Source organism: Camelus dromedarius, chromosome 5 (genome assembly GCF_036321535.1).
Source record: "Camelus dromedarius isolate mCamDro1 chromosome 5, mCamDro1.pat, whole genome shotgun sequence".
Classification (NCBI taxonomy): Eukaryota; Metazoa; Chordata; class Mammalia; order Artiodactyla; family Camelidae; genus Camelus; species Camelus dromedarius.
In genome coordinates this window covers 62,940,327-62,965,402 of record NC_087440.1, presented here as the reverse complement: position 1 = coordinate 62,965,402, position 25,076 = coordinate 62,940,327, and the positions used below count along the sequence as shown (strand labels likewise).

Below are 25,076 nucleotides of genomic sequence, written 5' to 3'. Positions count from 1 at the left end.
AGTACATTATCAACATTACGAAATTGACATTACACCATATTGTTAACTATAATATAGACCTTACTTGGATTTCACCGGTTTTTACATGCATTTTTTTTTTTTTTGGTATACTACCAACAAAACATGTACAGACTTATGTAACCACTACCACAACCAGGTGGTGGTGTTTGACTATTGCATCAAAACAAAGAAATTCTCTTACAGTACCTGCTTTAGAGTCACACCCTTACCCAGAACTTAATCCCAGGCAACCAGTTATCTGTTCTCCAGAACCAACGATCTCTTATCACTTAGCATAATGCTCTTGAGATCCATCCAAGTTATTGTATCTATCAACAGTTCATCCCCTTTTATTACTGAGTAATATTCTGTCATGTGGATTGTACCACAATTTATTCACCCACTAAAGGACATTTAGGTTGTTTCCAAGTTTTGGTTATTACAAATTAAGTTGCTATGCATATGAGGGTACAGATTTTTGTGTAGACATGAATTTTAATTTCTCTAGGATAAGTATATAGGAGTATAATTGCCGAATTATACGGTAAGGATATGTTTAACATCACAGCAAACTGCCAAACTATCCCAGAATGGCGGTACCATTTTACATTCCCATGAAGAAGATATGAGAGCTGGTTGCTCAACATTCTTGGTGTTTTTTACTTTAAACATTCTGTTAGGTCTGTAGCGGTATCTCATAAATGTCTTTAACTTGTATTTCCCTAACAGTTAATGAATTTGAACATCTTTTCATATGCTTATTTGTTATCCACATATCCTCTTTGGTAAAATCTGTTTAAAACATTTGCCCATTTTCTAACTGGATTGTTTCTTACTGTTAAAATTATGAGCTCTTAATACATTCTGGATACAAGACCTTTACTGGATATGTGATTTGTAAAGACTTTCTTCCAGTCTATAGTCTGTCTTTTCATCTTCTTTAACAGAGTCACATTTGCAGATCAAAAGGTTTTAATTTTGATAAAGTCCAATTATTGATTTTTTTCTTTTACAAACCATTCTTTTGGTGTCATGTTTAAGAACATTTAGCCTAAGTCATAAAGATTTATTCCAACATTCTTCTCTAAAAACATTATAGTTTTACATGTCACATTTATTTTATCTGTCAGATTTACTATCCACTTTGAGCTTAATTAAGTAAAGTGTGAGGTTTAGGTCAAGGTTCATTTTTTTTTTTTTCCTCATGAGATGTCAAGTTATTCTAACATCATTTATTGAAAAGACTATGCTTCCTTCACTGAGTTGTTTTTGCAGCTTTCTCAAAAATCAATTGCCCACATATAGGTATTTACTCAAAAGAACCGAAAGCTGATACTCAAAACAAATACCTGTGGAAACATGTCATAGCAGTGCTATTCTCAAGTAGCAAAAGGTAGAAACAGTGAAAATGCCCATCAATAAATGAACAAACACTAGTATAACCATGCAATGGACTATTATTCAGCCATAAAAAGGAATGAAGTACTAATATAAGCTACAATATGTATGAAACTTGAAAATACTATGTTAAGTGAAAGAAGTCAGTTAGAAAAGGTCACGTATTATATGATTCCACATATATGAAATATTCAGAATAGGTAAATCCATAGAGAATACAGATTGATGATTTCCAGGGGCTGGGGGAAGGGGAAAATATGGGAATGAAGAGCAACTACTTAATGGGTATGGAGTTCTCTTTTGAGCTAATGAAATATTTTGCAACTGCTTAGAGGTGGTGCTTGCACAACCTCATGAATGCACTAAGTATCACTGAATTGTTTACACTGAGATGGTTAACTTTATATTATGTAAATTTCACTTCAATAAAAAAGCAAGTTAGCATACCTATGTAACCCTATTTTGGACTTTGCTCTGTTCCATTGCTCTATTTGTCTACCTTTCCTCCAAAACCATACACCATCTTGATTACTATAGCTATAATTGTAAGCCTTAAAAGTAGAAAATGTGACTCCTCCAACTTCATTCTTCTTTTTCAAAATTGCTTTAGCTATTTAGTTCTTTGGCCTTTAGATATAAATTTTGAAATCAATTTATCCATACATACAAAAAGAAAAAGACTTGCTAGAATTTTTATATGAATTGTATTAAGCCTATGGATCAAACTGGGAAGAAATGACATCTTCTCAATGTTGTCTTCCAGCACATGAACACAGTATGCCCATTCATTCATTCAAGTCTTCTTTCATCAATATTTTATAAGTATTTTTACCTAGGTATTGCCTTTTCATTTTTTGGAGCAAGTGTAAATGGCATGATGGCTTAAAATTTGGTTTCCAATTGTTTCTTGCTAAGATGTAGAAATATGGTTAATATTTGTGGGCTGATTATATATCCTGTGACTTTGCTAAATTCACTCGCTTGTTTCAGGAGTTTTATTGTCATGTGGTTGTTTTGGGAGTTTTTTTGGTAGATTATTTGGAAATTTTTCTATGTAGACAATCATGTTACCTGCAAATAGAAACAATTTCCTTTCTTTCTAATATGTGTGCCATTTATTTGTCTTGTCTTACTGAACTGTGTAGAACTTCCATTACTATGCTGAATAGGAGTGGTGAGAGTGAACACACTTGCTTCATTCCCAATTTCAGTGGAAAAGCCTATGGAAACGGTCTTTCACCATAAGTATGATAATACCTGTAGCTTGTGACCTGTAAATGCTTTTTATCAGATTGAAGAATGCCCCTTCTATTCCTAGTCTGCTGAGTGTTTTATCATGAATAAGTGTTGGATTTTGTTATTTATCATATGTCAACATTTTTTTTATCATTTTAATATATATATCATGACCAAGTGGTGTTTATTCCAGGAATGCAAAGCAGGCTAGGTATTCAAAATTCATTCAATGCAATCTTCCATATTAACAGTTTAAAGAACAACTACATGATTACACCAGTTAACAAAGAAAAAGCATTTGACAAAATCCAATCCCCATTCCTGATTTCCTGTACATAACTTCTTTCAGTATTTAAATTTGACTCATTTATAAGTTGGTTTTCTTCTTAAAGTACGCCTCTTCATAGAGTATTTTAAGTGGCTGCCCTGTGGATTACAGTATATATACACATAATTTATTATCTACTCATATCAACATTTTACCATCTCAAGTGGAGTGTAGAAACCTTACTAACTTTTAGGTCTCTTTCTCTCTTCCCTTTTATGATAGTTGTCTTAAAAATTACCTTTATATATATATATATACATTGAAGACTACATCAGACAATGTTATAAATTTTGCTTTCCACTATCAAACGTTTTAAAAACTTAAGAGGAGAAGACTAGTCAATTATCCTATATCTACTCTTTCATTTGTACTTTCCTCATTCCTGACATTCCAAATTTCCTTCTGTCACCATTGTCTGTCTTAAGAATTTCCTTTTTTAGAGCAAGTCTGCTGACAGCAAACTCTCTTAGTTTTCCTTCATGAGAAAATGTTTTTATTTCACCTCATTACATTTTCACCAGATGAAGAAATCTGGGTTGAGTTTTTTTCGTTCTGCAACCTTAAACGTATCTTACCACTTCTCTTTGGCTCCCATGTTTCTTCTTCTTCTTTTTCTTTTTTTTAAATTTTATTTTATTGAGTTATAGTCAGTTTACAATGTTGTGTTAATTTCCAGTGTAGAGCACAATTTTTCAGCTATACATGAACATATACATATTCATTGTTGCATTCTTTTTCACCGTGAGCTGGCCCCCATGTTTCTGATGCAGATGCACTGAACTGCTCCTGCTGAGCTGCTTTAAAGAATTTTTCTTTGTCTTTAGCTTTCAGCAAATTGCTTATAAAGTGTCTGGGAATGGATTACTTTGGGTTTTTCCTGTTAGGAGTTTGCTCAACTTCTTGGATATGTTGGTTTGCCAAATTTAGGAAGTTTTCAATCATTTCTTCAATCCTTCACTCTTACTTGTCTCCTTCTGAGACTCCAAAGATAAAAACATAAAAAAAATTTTTGTTTTTGCCCCACAGGTCACTGAGGCTCTGTTTACTCTTTAAAATCTTTATGCTCTCTGTGGTCATACTGGATATAACTTCTATTGATCTAACATCAAGTGCAGTGATTCTTTCCTCTGTTACAGCTATTCTACAATAGCTGTGACAGTTTTTTACTTAGGTTATTCTATTTTTCAGTTTTAAAATTTCCATTTGGTTTTTCCATATATCATTTATTTCTTTGCTGAGACTTTCCATTTTTTCACTTGTTTCAAGTCTGTAATTGCTTACTGGAGCATTTTTATTATGATAGCTTCTTTAAAATCCTTGTCAGGTAATTCCAACATCTGTGTCATCTCAGTGTGGTGTCTGCTGATTATCTTTTGTCATTTGAATTATGATTTTCCTCATTCTTAGTATGATGACAAGTATTATAAGATTCTGCTTTCTATTTAAATTACCTATTTTAGTAGGCAGTCAAACTGTTTGGATTCCTAGCTCACTTTTATGAGCTGTGACTCAAATGTCAATTTAACTGTTAATGCCTTTTCAATGTTACTTTGTTCTGCCCCACTGTGGACTACCCAGAGGCCAGCCTAAAGCCTGGGTGTATATCATACCAGAGCTCAGCTCTCAGACCTTTTTCTGTAATGATTCTGATCAGCTTCATGCATAGGATTTTCAGAGGTCTGCCCAGGATTTCAAACACAGATTCTAAAAACCCTCCTCTCTAATCCCCCCTCTTTATAACTCTCCCTCCACTCCAGCTGGGAGGGAAATGGGAACTGCCCCACTACTGCAGTGTGGCGCTGGTGAACAAGGCTTTGCTCCAAGTGTTTGCAGGTATAATACCAGTTGGGAGAGGTAGGGGTGCCCTCTTTATTGCAGGGCAGGTATGATGGACATGGCTATATGCTCGGTCTCCACAGTTGTGGCACCCAGGAGGCAGGGGGAAACTTTTTTCATGATGTTCATCTGGAATAGGATAGATTTAATAAAAAAGGGTTTTTTTTTTTTCTTTTTTCTCCCAGCTCCACCTACTGTTAGTTCTAGTTTGGAGGATTCTCCAGCACCCCAACCTAGAATATAGAGGAGGCAAAACAAACAACCAAGCAAACAAAACACAGGAAATTCACTGTGTACAGGATTTTTTTTTTTGTAATTAGCAGAAAGAATAGGGTATAACGTGTTTACTACATCTTACCCAGAAACAGAAGCCTATATTTTAAGTCCAACATTTTCTCAAACATTTAATGCACACTTAACTCATACCTATAATGTTACTTATTTATTGGCAAACTAATGACTGTGTCTCCAGAGGTATTTGCTCATATAAGTTCCTTTTAAAAATGGTAAATGTCTTTTTTCCAACAAGTTTAATCTTTAGAACAACATAGTACTATACTGTCTTGTATAACAGGAAAATATAACATTTGTTTAAATTAAAGAATTCTAGTAATGAACACAAAGAGATTATTCAAAGCTTCTATGGGATGTAGGCTTTAAACACAGGAAGGATTCCTTACATATAAAAGCCTTCCCTTAGGATTCAGTTTTATCTACTTTCTCATGAAGTATATTAATACAAAGGGCAGAGCAATAGGTCTTTGGTTGCAAAACCAAACATAGTATCTATCTTGCTCCTAACCCCTTAAACATAACCAATCCTCTCACACAGTATATTATAACAACCCCCTCTCTTTATTTCTGATGATACTTGCAGCTTCAAGATATGGTCTTCTATAGTAGCCCTGACACTTCTAACCCAGCAAGTCCAGACACTCTAATGACTCCAGGGGAAGACGATTTAGATGAAAATTCAAAATATAACAAATAAATGAACCAAAAAGCTCTCAAGACAAGCAAGCAAACAAAACCCCACAGATTTAAGCAAGAGACATGTCCAAAGCCCCAGGACTATTTCACTGTCAGAAGGTTAACTAGAATTCTTCCAAGAATCCTAGATAGCCCCTGATATGTTTCAACTTGGTAGAAGAAATGATAGTATGTATGTATATGAAAGTGTTGAATTGTATAGGTGATTTATTTTGTTTAATAATGGGCAGTGGTTGTGTCAATGAAAGGAGAATGGAATAAAAGATGCAGCTGCTGTGGGAAAGATATGAAATGGTTGAGAGAAAACAGTAACAGGTAAAGTGAAAATAATGATTTGACTCTATCCATTCAGATACAGTCAGTGACTCCCTACTTCTCCATACTGAAATCTCTCTATGCTTCTCTTTCTACCTGCATCTTAATCTTTTTGGCTACTAGAGCCTCTTGTGAGAGCATGACAACAACAGCCCAAATATACCAGGAGAACTTTACAGGAGAGTAAAACAGAAGAAAATTAGGAACTAAGTGAAAACTGTTACCTACAACATGCAAGAAATTGAAGATAAAGTAAAATGAAAACTTATTTCATTAGCACGGATACTTCAAACATCCTCTTGTAGAACCTGATATCATTCAGGATAAATCAAGATTTAGTCCCAGTGTTTAAGCAGGCATCACTTTGCATTTGAAAGCTTTACCATCATTAACATTATTCCTTACTATGTCTTATGGAGATCACTGTGCTCTTAATAATGATCTAAAGTGAACAAATAGTGCCCAAAGTTTATGTCTGAGCAGAGAGTAAACATTCCTGAGTCCTTACATATACTTCATATCTAGTCTTATGGTCTAAGGAATGTGAAAAATAACTGTTTGGGGTGGGAACTTCAGCAGGTGGCTGACAATGGGATATGCCCAGAGAGCTGACATCTCAAATAGAGATGAGAACTCATATATAACTGAAGGAATCAGAGGCAGAAGCAAAGGAAAATAGAAGGCAAAATATTTAAGAATTATTTCCATCACTGTCTAGGCCACAGGTGACAAGCTTTTCCTGTAAAGAACTACACAGTAAATATCTTTGGCTTTACAGGCCATATATTCTCTGGCACAATTATTTAACTTTGCCATTTTAGCCTGAAAGCTGTCATAGATGATAAAAGCAAAATTGCATGGCTATATTCCAATAAAACTTTGTTTATGAAAACAGTTGACCTGGATTTTGCTGAAGCGCAGTAGTCTGCTGACTTCCGCTTTAGGCCAATAAAATCTATAAAAACAGTGTCAAAAAGGAAAAGCAACATTATACAAGATGGGTAGAACACATGCTCCCCAAGGATACAGGAAACTATATCTTGTTCTATTTTGTATTCTGCTTTGATGAAACTTCTGAGACCTCTTACCATTAGTGAGTCACATAGATTTAGTTCCTCAGTAAACTTAAGGATATTCTCTAATGTGCACGTTACCTTCTACATACACTAGCGGCATAAATTTCCTAATGTCTGAGCTGCTAAAATCTAGACTCACCTTTCTTACAAAATTTACCTAACGAAACTGAGTCCCCCTAAAACTAAGTTCCCCTGCCGAGTTTATGAGTAACATCTCTATCCAAAACTGTATTCCTTTCTTGTCCTGCCCCTGGTTCCCCTCAGGATTGAGAAGTATCAGAGAAAAGGGCGGACTGAAACCCAGTAGGACCCTGTGGAGCTCTCCTGGGTACAAAAGCCCTCTATGTCTCCTGTTTCTTATTTTTTAAAAAAGGCTTTAGTCTCCGAGGCCTTCCCTGAGTTCCAAAGATTGGACTTAAGCAGTTACTAATCAGGGAGGTGAGGGAATGCAGAAACAAAGGAAAAGCAGTTAAGCACAAAAAGTAATGATAGCTTAAACAATAGTTCAGCAACCGTAAAACAGAGTCTTACTTCTGCTTCAAGGGATATACATAACAACCTGACAAGTATCTTTGAGTTGTTCTGTAGAAACTAAGACTCCCACCCGGGTGGAGGACGCTACATGCTAACCACAAGCACCTAGACCCGGGACTGGTTGGAATCAGAAGGCTGATGATTAAGATTCCAGAAACATCACCTTGTTACCTCACCCCCAACCAATCAGAAGAAAGTCCATGAGTTGCAATCCTCACCCCAAATATTGCCTTTAAAAACCCTCCCTAAAAAAGCCATCGGAGGATTTGGGTCTATTGAGGATTCTGCTCACTTGAGCATGAGCTGCCCATTCTCCTTTCTTGGTGTCCCGCAATAAACCTTCACTAGAATCCAGTGTCAGTAGAATGGCTTTGTTGTGGCAGGTGAGTGGACCCAAGTTCAGTTTGGTAACGCTAGTCCATAAACACACTTAGAATCTTGAAGGAAACCTCTACTGCATAAGGAACAAACCTGAAAGGTGGATAGGAACAACTGATATTCATTTCTTATCAGCTGGAAAGAAAGATGTATGATAGATATAATGGGCAGGTCAGGACATGTTTAACAATTCTTCTGTGAAAAATTAGGCTTTCTACTCACACCCCTGAGTTTTAATCTATTTAGCGCATAATTCTGTATTCTACCACCATCAAGTTAAACTTTTTATAATCCAGAGAAAGTAAATCAGCTCTCCTGACAACTGCCATGATTAAAGACAACAATAATGACTTTTTGAACACATTTTCCATAGGCCTTCCATGTTACTAATCTCCTTTTTTCCCCTCAGATTTTTTTTTAATTTTTTATTGATTTATAATCATTTTACAATGTTGTGTCAAATTCCAGTGTTCAGCAAATTTTTCAGTTATTCATGGACATATACACACTCATTGTCACATTTTTTTCTCTGTGAGTTATCATAACATTTTGTGTATATTTCCCTGTGCTATACAGTGTAGTCTATTCTACAATTTTGAAATCCCAGTCTATCCCTTCCCACCCTCCACCCCCCTGGCAACCACAAGTCTGTATTCTCTGTCTGTGAGTCTATTTCTGTCCTTTATTTACGCTTTGTTTTTGTTTGTTTGTTTTTGTTTTTGTTTTTGTTTTTTAGATTCCACATATGAGCGATCTCATATGGTATTTTTCTTTCTCTTTCTGGCTTACTTCACTTAGAATGACATTCTCCAGGAGCATCCATGTTGCTGCAAATGGCATTATGTTGTCGGTTTTTAGGGCTGAGTAGTATTCCATTGTATAAATATACCACCTCTTCTTTATCCAGTCACCTGTTGATGGACATTTAGGCTGTTTCCATGTTTTGGCTATTGTAAATAGTGCTGCTATGAACATTGGGGTGCAGGTGTCATCCTGAAGTAGATTTCCTTCTGGATACAAGCCCAGGAGTGGGATTCCTGGGTCATATGGTAAGTCTATTCCTAGTCTTTTGAGGAATCTCCACACTGTGTTCCATAGTGGCTGCACCAAACTGCATTCCCACCAGCAGTGTAGGAGGGTTCCCCTTTCTCCACAGCCTCTCCAGCATTTGTCATTTGTGGATTTTTGAATGACGGCCATTCTGACTGGTGTGAGGTGATACCTCATTGTAGTTTTGATTTGCATTTCTCTGATAATTAGTGATATGGAGCATTTTTTCATGTGCTTTTTGATCATTTGTATGTCTTCCTTGGAGAATTGCTTGTTTAGGTCTTCTGCCCATTTTTGGATTGGGTTGTTTATTTTTTTCTTATTGAGTCGTATGAGCTGCTTATATATTCTGGAGATCAAGCCTTTGTCGGTTTCACTTGCAAAAATTTTCTCCCATTCCGTAGGTTTTCTTCTTGTTTTATTTCTGGTTTCCTTTGCTGTGCAGAAGCTTGTAAGTTTCATTAGGTCCCATTTGTTTATTCTTGCTTTTATTTCTTCTAGGAGAAAATTTTTTAAATGTATGTCAGATAATGTTTTGCCTATGTTTTCCTCTAGGAGGTTTATTGTATCTTGTCTTGTGTTTAAGTCTTTAATCCATTTTGAGTTGATTTTTGTATATGGTGTAAGGGAGTGTTCTAGCTTCATTGTTTTACATGCTGCTGTCCATTTTCCCAACACCATTTGCTGAAGAGACTGTCTTTATTCCAATGTATATTCTTGCCTCCTTTGTCAAAGATGAGTTGACCAAAAGTTTGTGGGTTCATTTCTGGGCTCTCTATTCTGTTCCATTGGTCTATATGTCTGTTTTGGTACCAATACCATGCTGTCTTGATGACCGTAGCTCTACAGTATTGTCTGGAAGTCTGGGAGAGTTATTCCTCCAGCCTCTTTCTTTCTCTTCAGTAATGCTTTGGCAATTCTAGGTCTTTGATGGTTCCATATGAATTTTATTATGATTTTTTCTAGTTCTGTGAAATATGTCCTGGGTAATTGGATAGGAATTGCATTAAATCTGTAGATTGCCTTGGGTAGTGTGACCATTTTAACAATATTGATTCTTCCAATCCAAGAGCATGGAATATCTTTCCATTTTTTAAAGTCTTCTTCAATTTCCTTCATCAATGGTTTATAGTTTTCTGTGTATAATTCTTTCACCTCCTTGGTTAGATTTATTCCCAGATATTTTATTACTTTGGGTGCTATTTTAAAGGGGATTGTTTCTTTACTTTCTTCTTTTGTTGATTTATCGTTAGTGTAAAGAAATGCAACTGATTTTTGAACGTTAATTTTCCCCTCAGATTTTTTCATTTCAGGAAAAAAAAGTTTATATTCTCTACTGACTTTTGCAAGTTTCTGTGTATTTAACAACTGATAATCATTTATAATGATAATGATGAAGAAATCATCTCAAGAAATGGAAAACATATATATCTATATATAGCCAGAATCCATATCTAGAAACTTCACATTTTATGGCTCTACTCATTTAGCTGCTTAAAAAGTTACACTTCACTTTCTTTGTTTTTAACGTAAACCCTGACAAATGGCTTTTCTTTTTCTAATGCAAGGGCCTGACTTAGGCTTTGACTGCCAAGGCATTCAATTCAAAGAGTGGTATCACCAAGTAACACAATGCCAGCCAACAGACTAGGTAAAGACCCACACCACCTCCCCACACTGAGGCTCCTTTGTTTTCGAGGTCTTGGTTGATTTCAGTAACAGACTATTTGGCCCAGTTGTTTTTTTCTCTTCTCTTGCTTTAAATTTCAGATTTTTTGTTTGTTTGTTTTAAATTCACCAATACAGAATGAGCCCCTGAAATCCCAGGCCTCCACCCTCAACCCCAATAAAAGCAGGACCCCACACATTCTCTCTCTTTCCCTCTCTCTCCACGACCTCACTGTGTGGCCCTAGGAGAGCTATGTAACTTCCAGGTTCTGTAAATAATAAATCTTTATTTTTTTTTCAAGTTTCCTGATGGTTTTTGCTAAAGGGTATCTTGCAATCATAATAAGAACCACAAGAGCCGGTCCAAACACAAAATTGCTTATTGATAGGCTGAGACCAACACAAAACATTTCTTAACTAAGTACATGAGAAATCTAATTGTTTAAGGTTTCTGTAGCAAGGTCCCTTGTAGCTAGTGATGGGTAGATACAAAAGAGGATGTGGCTTCACCAGGCAATATTGAAAACAGCCCCAAAGCTTATATACAGTCAGTTACCTTCAACAAACCACAGGGAAAAAGAAAAGAAAACAAAAACAAACAAGCACTAGTTCTTCAAGTCACTTGTTAAATGGTGAATATAAAGACTTGGAATTAAGGCTTTTCCTTTTCCCTCTGCCATTTACTAGGCAAGTTATACAAAGCTCTCTAATCCTCAATTTATTCTCCTGCTTACTGAATACAATAACACCTGCCTCATGAGAGTTTCTTTGCATAATACCTAGCAATGCAGAGAGTGCTTAGAAGTGATAGCTTACATTCTTCATCCTCATAACTTCCTTTACTGTACCAGAAGAATAAGAAGAAATATCTGCTCCTTTTCACCTTCCCAATTAAAGGTCTTTAATAAGACCTCGAGATATCTGGATGCTTCATCATCTATTTTTAAAATGACTGACCCAAACCTTGAGCCCAATATGACACCAATATAATGACTCGAATGCCTCAATTTCCATAGAGAAAGAAGAATCAGTACAAACCTTTCACAGATGGGTTTTTGAAGTGATATGAGCTGTACAAGTCACATACACTACCCCCTGATAAATATTTACCACAACTGCACTTTTGGTGTAGATAGGTCAAATTTATGACTGCATTCCATATAAAACATCCAAGCACTCAAATATCCAAGCACTTTTTAGAAAGGCTACTACAGTAACATAACGGAAGTGTGAGAACTATCATGCCCATTTTTTAGGATCAGAGCAAATCTCTCTACATTTTTTAATTGATTACATAGATATTATGCTCTTATAGCACCACTGAACCATATGCATGACTTCTTTGATCTTAGATTCTTAGTCAGTACTCTATCCTGAGCTAAGCAATTATGGCAAGGGAGCCGGGGAAGGAGAAGTGAGGCTTACTGAACAGACACAAAAAAGTCATTAGAAAGGCCAGTTTTGGTCTATAGTAGCCAGGACTCACACCTTCACAAAAGCCCTTGCCCTTCACAAAAGTTGTAGGCAGTCAGCGAACAGAGGCTGATAATTGAAGGCTAGCCAATTTGAGAAAGTGCTGCACACTCTAGAGAGTGAGAGAGTAAAAGTCCTAGTCAGAGGCTAGCACTCGTTAATGGAAAGCTGCTGTTCTAGTTCCGAATTAAAGCAAAATTTCAATTGGAAGTAATCTAGTCTTTGTCATATGTATTACCTGAGACAGAACCCACTCAATCTTAACAGTCAACATCTAATATTTTTCATCTAATTTTGCAATGGCTTTCTCTATGTCAGGCTTCTTACCATTGGTGTTCTTGGGTAATCTCATGTCTTTCCAGTAGGACTGAGAACCCCTAAGGGACTTAAAGGTTTCCTCTCAGTTCAATGATAAGAGCTTCTTTGTGGGCAGAGTGGATTTACTGAAATGTATGCTTCAGGGACTCTCATTTGCACAGGCTCCTTCAAAGGCCCTGGGAGAAAGGGGACTTGCATAGTATGTTCATCTGGTCAAAATCGGCAAAATTTGACCACAATGAGTTAATATAGCTGTCTCTCTCCACTTGAAACTGCCTCTTATCCATCTCACTTCCCCACTGTTGGTGTCAGTGTTGGGTGGAAATGAAATGGCCTCCAACGTTTCTGGGATTCTGTTAGGGGAGTATTAAGCTGGGGATTCATTTATGAAGTTTAGATTTAGAGGGATATATTTATGTGGTCCATGGTTCCTTTTTTGCACAGTTATTTTTGTGACACAAATAGGTACAGGGCAAGAGGCTGCACTGTGATGTGAATGTGCCCCATGGCGCCCAGCATGGGAGTATCACGTAACAGGAAAAGTGGAGTCAGTTCTCAGTGATGCCTAGTCAACACAGAAGTTCCGTCTGTCATTCATATCCTCAAAAATGTAGTGTATACAGTTGAAAATGCAGCACAAAACAATTATGTGTACTATTTTGACAAGAATCACATGAAATAGAATTTATATAAAATCCTTTGTAGGTAGGCCACAAGCTTGTAATAGTACTATAAACACGAGGTATAGTTGTACGTGAAGTTGCAAATGTTATGTATCACAAATATCAATAGTTTTTAAAAAGTTTTTGATCAATCATGCTGTAGAAAAATCTGATTTAATCTTTCCATTCTCTATAAAAAACATTACAAAATCACTGTATAGAAAATAGTACAAATTTTAATCAAAGATTATGCAGCTAAGAAATGTCAGTAAACTATTATAAATATAAGTATCAAACAGTTGATAAAAATTTTTATTTTTCTGGAGTTTTGTGTTTGTGGTATTTGTCAACTTCATAAAATTTGTTATTTGTTGGGAGTTTTTGCATTATAAATAGTCAACCTGCACTATTCACGGATTCCACATTTGCATGTTTGCCTACTAGCTAAAATTTATTTGTAACCTCAAAATCAACACTTGAGGTGCCTTCAGGGTCACATGTGGATGTGCAGAACAGTGGAAAAATGGGAGCCTCCCAAAGCACACAGTTCCCAGCTGAGGGCAAACAAGGTGCCGCTCTGCCTTCTTATTCCAGCTCTCACACTGTGAACATACAGTAGTTCTCATACTGTGAACAAGTGTCCTGTCTGTCTATGGCCTATTTAGTGCCAGGTTCTCTGCATTTTTCTGCCTTTTGTTGGCAATTTCACTTTTTTAAATGACCTGTAAGTGTGGTGCTTAAGTGCTGTCCAGTGTTCCTAAGCACAAGGAAGCTGAGAGGTGCCTCACAGAGAAAATGTATGTTAGGTAAGCTTTATTCAAATATGAGTTATAGTGCTATAAGCTATGAGTTTAATGTTAATGAATCAACAGTATACATTTTATGGTGTTTTCAAACAGAAACACACATAAAACAAGGTTATATGTTCACACATAAAACAAGGTTATATGTTGATCAATTGACGAATATGTGACCAGAGACTTAGAGGCATCTTGGAACAATAATTCAGTATTCACTAATTCAGTGTTTGTGGTGACTTTGTTGAACACAATTGATGCAAATAATAAGAACTGTAAATATTTACTCTAATATTTACTTTTGTATTGTGTATTCCTTCACAGAAAAGAGAATACTGAAAATTGTAGAAGCTTCTGGTCCATCCCTCAAATCTGAACCCATGTCTGGTCAGGAGCCTTCATTTCCCCATCCTGGGAGCTTTGCTATGCCCCAGTTCCTGCCTCACTGGACTGAGAGCAGGATTCTGGAAGATGACTCTCCAGCCTGGAACTTTGTAGTCAGGATCAGAACCCCCAGTTATTACCCTATTCCTATGTGAAAACTATACGTACTTTAAGATCAGGAAAACTGTTTCTATAACTATGTTGTGAATATTTTAACCTAGGGCAGAGTCAAACTCTGGTGAAATTTGCCATTTCTTAGGAAGAAAATTACTGAGAAAATGGCATGACTTTCAAAATAAGTGTATGCTGGGCTGTTATACCTAAATTAAAGTCAAATATAAGTTCAATTTATATTCAAGAAAGTAAAAAGGATAAAACCTTTATTAGGGTTTCTCTACTCTCAAAGATAAAATGGCTTTAGGGAGTATCATCTAGAATGCCATCAGCTGCTCAGCTTATTTCTAGGTGATAAGTGTTAGGGACCTCATATGCATTCCCATGTCTTTAATAAAGAATGATGTCTTTAAAGCCTTCATTATTGATAATTAAGGGGATATAAATATATAAGAAATACGTAAACTTCAAAATGACAAGATGCTGAGAGTTGTGCTGAGTGGACTGCTAGGAACTTAACAAGTTTCTCCATAACTAGTACATGTCTCAAGATGTTTTAAACTCTCGTGAAGAAAACCTAAAATCCCACATCAGACTTTGGCAAGGATTTTAAAAGAAGAAAGAACTGAATCTGCAGGTAAGTAATAGTAAATGGTTTGTTAATAGTAAATTATACTATTTAATTAAGGTGAACGACTATTAAGAGACTACCACAAAATGGCATCCAGACTGGAAATGAAGAGGTAAAGGTGCTGATCTGCATATGACATGATCGTCTATATAGAAAATCTGATGAGATCTACAAAAAAGCTATTAGAACTAATATGTGAGTTTAATAAAGTTGCAGGATATAAGGCCAACAATAAAAAATCAGGCTTTTATTACGTTGAGGCAGTTTCCTTCTATTCCTACTCTGTTGAGTGTTTTTATCATGAAAGAGTGTTGAATTTTGTCACATTTTTTTCTGTACCAATTGAGATGATCATTTTTTTTCCTTTATTCTGTTGATGTGGCATATTATATTGATCAATGTTTATATTTCGAACCATCTCTGCATTCCAGAAACAGGTGTACTGCTGCCTGCCACAGATCTGGGGATGGGTAGCTGCTACCATGCCAAGGGCTGAATTGACTGCAACTTATGGCCCAAGTTTTCCCTTGGAAGTTGTACACCTTCAAAGGACTCCAGAGTTCTAAAACAGTTATATCAGACAGTTTCTGCCAGCACAATTGTTGTCTAGGTAGGGAGACAGATTCCTGGTGTGTTCCATTACACCATTGTTTCAGAATTCTTCCGCAGATAATCAGTTATTAAATGGCACGTTAAAATGTGTTTGGCAATCAGGGAAATTTGATCCATGAGTGATTATTTGATGATATTAAGGAACTATTACTATTAGTATGCTTAGATGTGATAATAATACGTGGTTATGTTTTTAAAAAGTAACTTTATCTTTCAGAAATTCATTCTGAAATATTTACAAAAGAAATGATAAAATGTCTGGTATTTGCTTCACAATGATCCCAGATATGGTAAGGAGTGGTAGCAGTACAGATAAAACAAAACTGACCAAGAATTGATAATTGTTAAAGTTGGGTAAGGGGTATATAGGGGTTTACTGGTCTCTCGCTTTTATATAAGTTGAAGTTTTCTGTAAAAAAAAAAAAAAGTTTTTTTTTTAGGAGTAATAAAGCAGCCTATGGAAAAATTAGTGTAATAGAGACAGAGAAAGTAGTAAAAAGATCCAAACATGAGTCAGAAATATAAACATGAAAACAAAGAACTGTAGGGATTAAAAAAAGTGTGTGTGTGTGTTTGTGTGTGTTTGAAGATAATTAATTCAGAGATACTCTGAGAATGTTACTAGACTTCAAGCTTCCTGAGGGTAGACACCATACCATGTCTGCTTGGTTCACCACCACATCCGTAGCAATGTACCTAATGCGTAGTATGTCTGGTACATCTAAATACTTACTGAATAAATGAACAAACAATTCTATGAGACCTATGTACCCACACGCAAGGGCTCTGTAAAATCTGTAAGACTCAAGATTCAAGATAATGTTTTTTTTTAAACTGCTTAGAAAATTTCCTTTAATAAATTTTCTTCCTTTACTTTGTATCACCACCTTTGTCCTCAGCCAAATTCTAGCAGAGCATTCCCCTTGCCACCATATCCACTTACCACTTCTTGTTCTTTCCTCAACCAATCTGTTTCTATCTTTTAATCTTGGGAAAGATATTCTTTCTCAGTATACTCTTAGGTCTTAATTCTGAAAAGCTGTCCCCTTTTCCCTATTTGAGCTTATCTCAAATTAGTAGGTTCCAACAGGGAAAGCTTCTCCCTACTCCAGCTGTTTTAAGTATTTAATAAATATCTTAATATAGCTAAGCTAATGACTCTTCCTAGTAGTGAGTTACAGTTATTACCACCTCTGGCTTTATTTTGGTTCTCATTTGGGCAGAAATACACTGAATCACTTGGTAGAACACACAGCTCTGAGGATGTCTGATGACTGGGGTTTGATCTCATGGTGAGTACAATAGCAGACAGTGAAGTTTATAGTTATATTCCGGCCTTAAATCTATTTAAAGGAATTTGTCCTGTTGAACAGAAATGGGGTCAGACACATCCTATGTTAGAGTGGAGGGTTTCTCCACAATATGAAATACATGTTTAATTGCCTTAATAATGCATTCCTACGAGTGTGACTTGACCACTTTCCATTTCAAAGACCACCCACAGTCACTGGAATCCATATAAGAAAAGAGAAATTTTCTATTTCGTCAACCAGTCTATTTTTGAATGGAAAAAACAAATCTTTATCCTCAGTTAAAAAGTAAAATGTTCTCTATTTTCACATCTTTTAGTTTTCTTTCTCTCAAAAAAGGAAAATTACTAACCTATCAATTTCCAAGGAAAGTCCTATTCAAAACATATAAAGAAAAACAAAACAAAGCCCCCAAAGCAAACAAAAACATCTTTTACTATTGCTGTTCTTTATATACTTCATTTAAATTCTACTTGAAATGAGCTCAATTCTGCTTAAAATGTCAACCCTGGTGCTAGGTAGGAAAACAAAAACAAAAACGAAAACAAAAACTTCCTGTACCATAATATAGATGATTTCAAGTTAAACTGGGAAATGCCTTTTGCCATAAGCTAAGTGCCCTAACGAGCTGCTCTCTCCACCACAATCGCCAACTTCCAACTGCTCCAAACAAGTTAAGAAACCAAGACATTGTGATTGCTTTCACTGTGTTTAATATGAGCTGATTAGAAGCTATAAGGTAAATCCTAATAATCACAATGAAAGGAGGATCTTTTCCACGTCATTCAGAGATCTAAAAAAATGACTTGCATTATGGTAAAATGTGGACTTATAAGGAAAATAATGTGCAGCTTTTAAATTGAGCCTGAAGTCAAAATCAGACACTATATAAACAATATAAGCAATATAAACAGCACTTCTTAATTTGTTATGATTTATATGATGTAGTCTTAGCACAAGACTAAAGAACAGCACAAAATAGTACTTAAAACTACCCAATATTACATGTTCACTTTATGGTTGAACAACTTTTCAGATAAACATATAAAAGATTAAGCCCTGAAGAGAATTACTTGGTCCATTCTACTTGAGCCTAATAGCATACCTGAGGTTGTCTTCAATCAGAGTACTATAACCTTTTAGTCAATCTTTTGATACTATGCCATAGGGCCTTCACCTCTAAAGAAGAAATAATTTTAATTAAGTTAACCATAGAACTTTTTCCTACTGAAGTCCAGTTGCCCTAAGGGTACTTTTACATTTTTCAGTATCTGGTGAAATTGCTTGTCTCAAGTAAAACCAAGGTACAGGATTATAAATGAATGGAAACCTAAAATTGAGACCACACTTAACTGTACTATAGGACTGTAAGTCAAGCAGGATTTTCAGGGGACATAAAGATATCTGCTCCACTCAAAGGAGTGAACTGCAGAAAGGCTTAGATTTAAAATGAACCCAATTACGGATTAAGACAGATGTTTAATCTAGGTTTTTTTGTTTGCACTAGGTCTTGTATTATACCTTAAACAAATCAGGATTTTTAAAAAATTGCTTGTTGGTGATAATGAGAACTGATGATAGTTTTCTCAGTATAAATAAAAACCTAGTAAAACTGAAAATGTTTTTAACCATCCAAACCAATCATTGAAAGTCAATTATAAAATTATCTGAATTATTTATCAGGAATACAATAAGGTATTTAAATGACTAAAGTCTCCCAAAGAGATTTAAAAATATTAGAAATATTTGTTTATTGTAAATTTTCCCCATTATTTTCTACTTATATACAAATTATTATCATTTTTATATAACAGTTGGCTGACAGGCTAAATGAGAAGAGCCGTCTAAAATCTCCATTAATAAATTACATAAACTGCTTATTTTTATTTTGAATACAGGTACCAAAAGTTAAAGATTTTTTCCTTTATCTTTTATTTTATTTTTTTTTCCTTTTTTTTTACTTTATTTACTATTATTCTACTCATTTTCTAAGTTCTGTTGAAGTCTTTCAGAATCTAAGTTGTTTAAATAGCATTTTTATAGAAATATTTCACTTAAAAGTAATGGTATGAAAACACCAGGAGATTTGAATATCAAGAAAAGACATAACGGGAAAAATGTAATCACTTAAAAAATCTATATAAATAGCTCAATTCTTTTTTTGGAGGGGAGGATAATTGGGTTTATTTATTTTATTTATTTATATTTTTTAATAAATACATGCTAAGCACACACTCTACCACTAAATTATACCCTCCCCTTCAGCTCAATTCTTCTGATAAAATCTCTAATCCATTTAGTTAAACCAGTGACAAATCATTTTTTTGAAGGAATAAAAATTCCAGTCAGAGAAAGCATTCCTTACAAATACGTATTTTTAATTTTACTGGAATGAGAGGCAGGACTCTGATTCACCTCTATCCAGAGAAGATGAAGAGCAAGTGACTGGCATCTTTAACCTCTAAAAAGTAATATGTTAAAAATACAGTTTCTAACTTTAAAAAACTTAAACTAGATGAAAAAACTGATCATAAACACATTAAATAATTAAAGAAAAATATTTTTCTAACATGTCTTTTCTATTGAGATTCTCCCATTTCCTTGAATACGAAAAATCTCTTTTTTGTTTCCAATAGAAAAAAAAGCACGAGACTAAGAATTTGTTAAATAGTTAATATGTGAAACTGAAGTTAAGGCTCAAGTGAAATGATGTTTTGCTGTAAGTCTGAAAGATTTATTAAACAGCCAATATAGTTTTAAATCATTAGCACAATTTACAAGTGAAATTCTCTAAAACAGAACCACAGAAATGAGCACATAGAAGATCAAATTTGTCCTAATGGTGAAAGCACTTGGCCACTTAAAAACTAAGAGGGAAAAAAGAAACTAAAGCAGGTGGCAAGTACTTGTTTCAGTGGGGGGAGCTAAACTCTGACCAACTCACAGTTTAAATATAAATTTGAGGGGTGAAAATTTAATGAATATGTGGAAATGGAAGAAACTCAGAAACCATAGTTATTTTCATTTTAAATGAGAATGACAGTTCTGCACCACCAGCTGTTTATAGTTCATTGGATGAGGTTCTAGTTGATAGGAGATAATTATCTCTTGCCTACAGGAGGCAAGTGTCTCTCTTTCTGCAGACACCTCTGATGAATGGCCATGGGAGTATGAGACCACGATAGTATGCCAAGATGAGTTTTGTTTTTAATGATCTCTTTAAACACTTGATTTTCCTATTTTTCCCTATGTAAGTGTAGGAAAATGTACACTTTAAAATATACAGAATAAAGTCACTGGCTATTATTTTGCTTTTATAAGACATTTTAATCTTAAAGGAAAGCAGAGGGAGTGTACAGAGAAAGTGTACCACCAATAGTACTAGAAAAGGATGGGCATGATCATTTCACTTCAGGCATATGGAGTGCTGAAGAATTCCACTTACTAATTCATTGTTTTGCTCTAAAGATCACATTCTATCTTTTAGTTTCTTGTCAGTTAATGATACCCCCATAAGACCAGTCATTCCAGCTCCCTCCACTACTTGGAAAGGCCTATCAATCCTACCTTCCCAATCTTTCTCAATTTTGTCTCTTCACTTCCAATGCAAACTATACCACATACCTCAGTATTTCTCACTTGCAGTATGGTTCTCATATCCTTAGTGGTCTCCTTGCCTTCTAGTCTCTTCCAAAGAATCCAGTTCAAGCAACATACTATTTTTCAGATTAATATCTCTAAAGCATTACTCTCATCATGCTGCTCTTACGTATAAGAATCTTTCAAAAGCAGTTTGACTCCAAAACAGAAAAAAAGTGCATGATTTATTAAGAAAAAAAATCAAAAGTAAATCAATTCTGTCCTTACAGATACGTAAGACTGGGTAAGCATATTAATAAGAACTAGAAAAGAACACACAAAAAATGAAAAGAATAAATTTTAAAAGGGCCTAGGGCTTGGGGTCTACCCTTGATTTATATTTCCTATTTATTGTTATAATGATGCTTATGTAATAAATAAAAATTTTCCACAACCATTTATTGCTTATACACCATAAAGGTTAACCTGTACCCAAGGACGTCTGCAATCTGGCTCCCAGACCTACCTTTTCCAGCCCTCCTTTTCACAGAATCAACCAAAACTCCAGACAAATTACAATGTCCCATTTCTCATTGGGTTCCTGTACTGCTCTTTCCAGTTTTGGACCATCACTTACATCATAGCTCCAGCTAGTATGCTCTTCTCCATTTCTGTGTGTCTAAATCCTACCTAATTATCCTTTACAGCTCAGTTCAAATAATACATTTTCCACAAAGCTATCACTGATGTCTTCCTCCAATGAGTATTTCCTCTAATCTTCCGTATCAATGCAGCACTTCCTATTTTGCATTGTAGTTTTTGTGTGTGCGTGTGTCGGAAGTAGCCCCATTTAGGGCAGGGACCTTGTTTTAGCCATCTTGTATTCTACTCAAGGCGTAACAGAATCTTTCTGAATAAACATGTAAAATGAGTGAGCAAATACTTTCAAAAAGCAAGGGCTAGACTAAAAACCAACAGCAGCTCTTACTTTCAGTTTTACTATATTTCTCCTCCTTTTTTCTCTCAAGTTTATTTCTTAACCTAACCTTCTTACCTGAAGATATGTTATTCTCCGCTGGACCAGCTCTGTCAGATCTTTGGCCTCTTTTTCCCGCCAATCACCTGCTCCATCTGTTTGACTGAGGTAGTAGAGATCCGTCATTATAGACCTACAAAAAGCAAACAATATTGGGGCTCTAACTTATTTGTACATAGAGTCATAAGAAAAGAGTCAGATTCTTCTAAACGTGAATGCTCACACTGCTGCTGGTATTTCTTTTATTTTTCTATCAAGGCTGTGAAACTCAACAATGTATTCTCTAGTATTGAAACTCATTCCTGTAGTAACTTTTCACTGTTGAGAAAAACATACTTTTTATTTTCTAGACCAGTTAACTGCATTTATTTCCCAACACAGAGCACTTCAGGGATCAAGGGGAAGTGGGCACCCAGAGCAAAGAAACAGGAGATTAACATAAGGGAGAGAAATGCTTTGGCACTAGGATTTAAATACTATCTTTTTGTTCCCTCTTCCATTGTTTCCTGCTCCCTCTTAAATTTCTTCTTCACACTTATGTACACTGAGTGGTTGAGAAAAGATCAGAGGAAAATTTTGGCATAACTCTTACACAATGGTCCAAACTACACAATGGTCAGTAACCTTTTTTTCTATGAAGGGCCAGACAGTAAATATTTTAGGCTTTGCGGGCATCTGTTGCTTCTGCCGCAGGAAACAAGTAGACAATATGTAAAAAATGTGAAAGACAGTATGTGAAAAATGGGTGTGCATGTGTTCCAATAGAACTTTATTCACAAAAACAGGCTATGAGCCGGATCTGGCCCTTGAGCTGTAATTTGACAATTCTTGGGCTAAATTAATAAAATGATTGTTGAAATACTTTCCTACTCTGTGTAATATCAGTAATTTCAATTACAACATGCTCAATTTCCTGCAAAGTAAACCAGAATACCAAGTAAGCTAGGAGGAGAGACTTAATGGTGGGTACAGATGGTTTTATTTATATTGCATTAAATAGAAGCTATGACTTGCATTTACCAATAAAGAAAAGTAAAAAGCAAGGCTCCTCTTTTCTCTAACACCCTCTACCAACCTATTAGCAACCCTTTGGCCAATTTCTGAGCAAGTATCACAGATGGCATTGCTACCAACTGAGTCACCATCTTTTCTCACCTGAATTACAATAATGGCTTCTGAACAGGTCTTCCTGCTTCCACCCTTGCCAGCCTCTACAGACTGTTCCCAATGTAGCATCTAGATCTTGTCAAAACATAAGTCAAATGATGTTACTCCTTTGGTCTTACTGAATTGGCTCCTCATCTCACTCAGTCAAACCCAAAGTTAATACTCTGACCTACAAGACCCCAGACAATACGGCCTCCCTTACCTCTTTGGTCTCATCACCTACTACCATCCTTGTCTATTCTATTTCAGCCACATGGTCTTGTTACTAACCCCTGAACATGCCAGGCATGTTCCTTCTTCAGGGCCTTTGCATTTGCTCTTCCCTCCTCTGGAATGCTGGTTTTGCAAATACCCATCCATATAGATCACCCGAATGTCCTTCTAATCTTTGCTCATAAGTCACCTTCTCCTTAATGCTCTCCAGAATATCCTACTTAAAAATTCAACACTCAATCACCATCACCATCTCGTTTTTCTTTCTCCTACTTCCCTGCTCTATTCTTCTCCAAGAAATTATCGTCTTCTAATCTACATCATTTACTTTATAATCTTTCTCCCCCTACTAGAATTTAAGCTCTATGGCAGCAGGGTATTTTTTAAAACTGTTCCCATCACCCCAAATCAGTATTTAGAACACGGCTGGTCACATAGAAAATGTTCAATAAATATCTTTGAATAGACAAGTGAACGAAAAAGTAGCAAATAAATAAATAAAAAACTTCCAGAATTTTAGACGAGATAATATTGACAAATTTTAGCAAATCCAATCTTGTGCTAGAAAATTTGGGGGAATAATCCTTAACTAGTTACAGCTCCAGTTTCACTCCTTCTCTGCACTTTGTATTAACTCTTCTGTTCAAGGAATGCTTATAAGCATGTGTTATTTGCTTGTGAAAATTAAAAGTTAAAAATGTATTTCTCTTTCTCAGAAAGGTGTATAGCTGACTCTTGAACAACATGGGGGTTAGGGATGCTGATCCCACACACAGTCAAAAATCTGCATTACAACTTTTGACTCCCCAGAAAGTTACTACTTACAGCCTATTGTTGAACAGAAGCTTTACCAACAACAGTCAATTAACACATATTTTGCATGTTATATGTATTATATAATGTATTCCTACAATAAAGTAAGCTAGAGAAAAGAAAATATCATTAAGAAAATCATGAGGAGGAAAAAATACGTTTACAGTGCTACACTGTGTTTACGGATACTGTAAGTTTACGTCCTCTGTTTACAAGATGAATTTGTCAGTACCTACATCAATATTGTCTTATACAAAACACTTAGAGGTTATACATATTACTAACACTAGGCATCAAAAATGAAAGAATAATGTGAAAAAGAAATTCATATTTATTTACAGGTATAATGATTCATGCATTAATAACAAAGTAGTATGATTGCTTTATGGTAGCCATGTGTAATTGATGATGCCATGTATAGTCTGTGTGCTCTGTTTTGATAAATTTTATCTTTTTATGATAGGCTGTATGTATTTTATGATAGTAAATGATAAAACAGATTAGTATATACATATATTTTATGCATTCATGACATACCTAACTTTTTCTTAACTTCTTCGACATTTTTTATCTATGCAGTTTGTCTGTTTTTTCAAACTGTCGCAAATCTCCAAAAAATTTCCCAATATATTTTTGGAAAAAAATTAGCATATAAGTGGACCTGCGCTGTTCAAACCCATGTTGTTCAAGGGTCAACTGCACATGTATAAATAAAATTCATCATACATACACTTCTAGAAATCCCCACAGAATGGTATTAACTAAAAATATAAAGCATTAGTGGGAGGTTCAAAAAATACTTAGAGAAGACTGATCTCTAATATTAAACAATAAGAACAACAACAGTTAACAGGTACTGAGCTCTTACTATGGGCTAGACACCTATTCTAGGTGCTTTATGTTATTCCACTTAATTCGCACCACAACCTTATAAGTTACATATAGAATGTGAGGCACTAAGAAGTTACATAACTTGTTCAAAGTTTCAAAGTTCAGAAATGCAAGAGTGGGAATTCAAACCCAAGCAGTGTGATTCTAAAGCTCAAGATTTTCACTACTGCATGACCAAATATCAAAGTAAGGGGTCCAGAGCACAAATATGCAGACTCTGTTCAGTGTAATATGCAACATCAGAAAGTTTGAATCAGAGGAGAGAGC

At 35.4% G+C, this 25,076-nt stretch overlaps 1 protein-coding gene across 5 annotated transcripts in view; it reads right to left on the bottom strand.

Annotated features, from left to right (window-relative positions):
• FUT8 (fucosyltransferase 8) overlaps window positions 1-25,076 on the bottom strand; it is a 255,203-nt gene that overhangs the window by 53,240 nt on the left and 176,887 nt on the right. For all 5 annotated transcript variants that reach the window (XM_031453883.2, XM_064486044.1, XM_031453882.2 and 2 more), the window contains one exon: window positions 21,744-21,858. In XM_031453883.2, coding sequence (XP_031309743.1) covers window positions 21,744-21,858 — 115 coding nt within the window. The remainder of the gene's footprint in view (window positions 1-21,743; window positions 21,859-25,076) is intronic.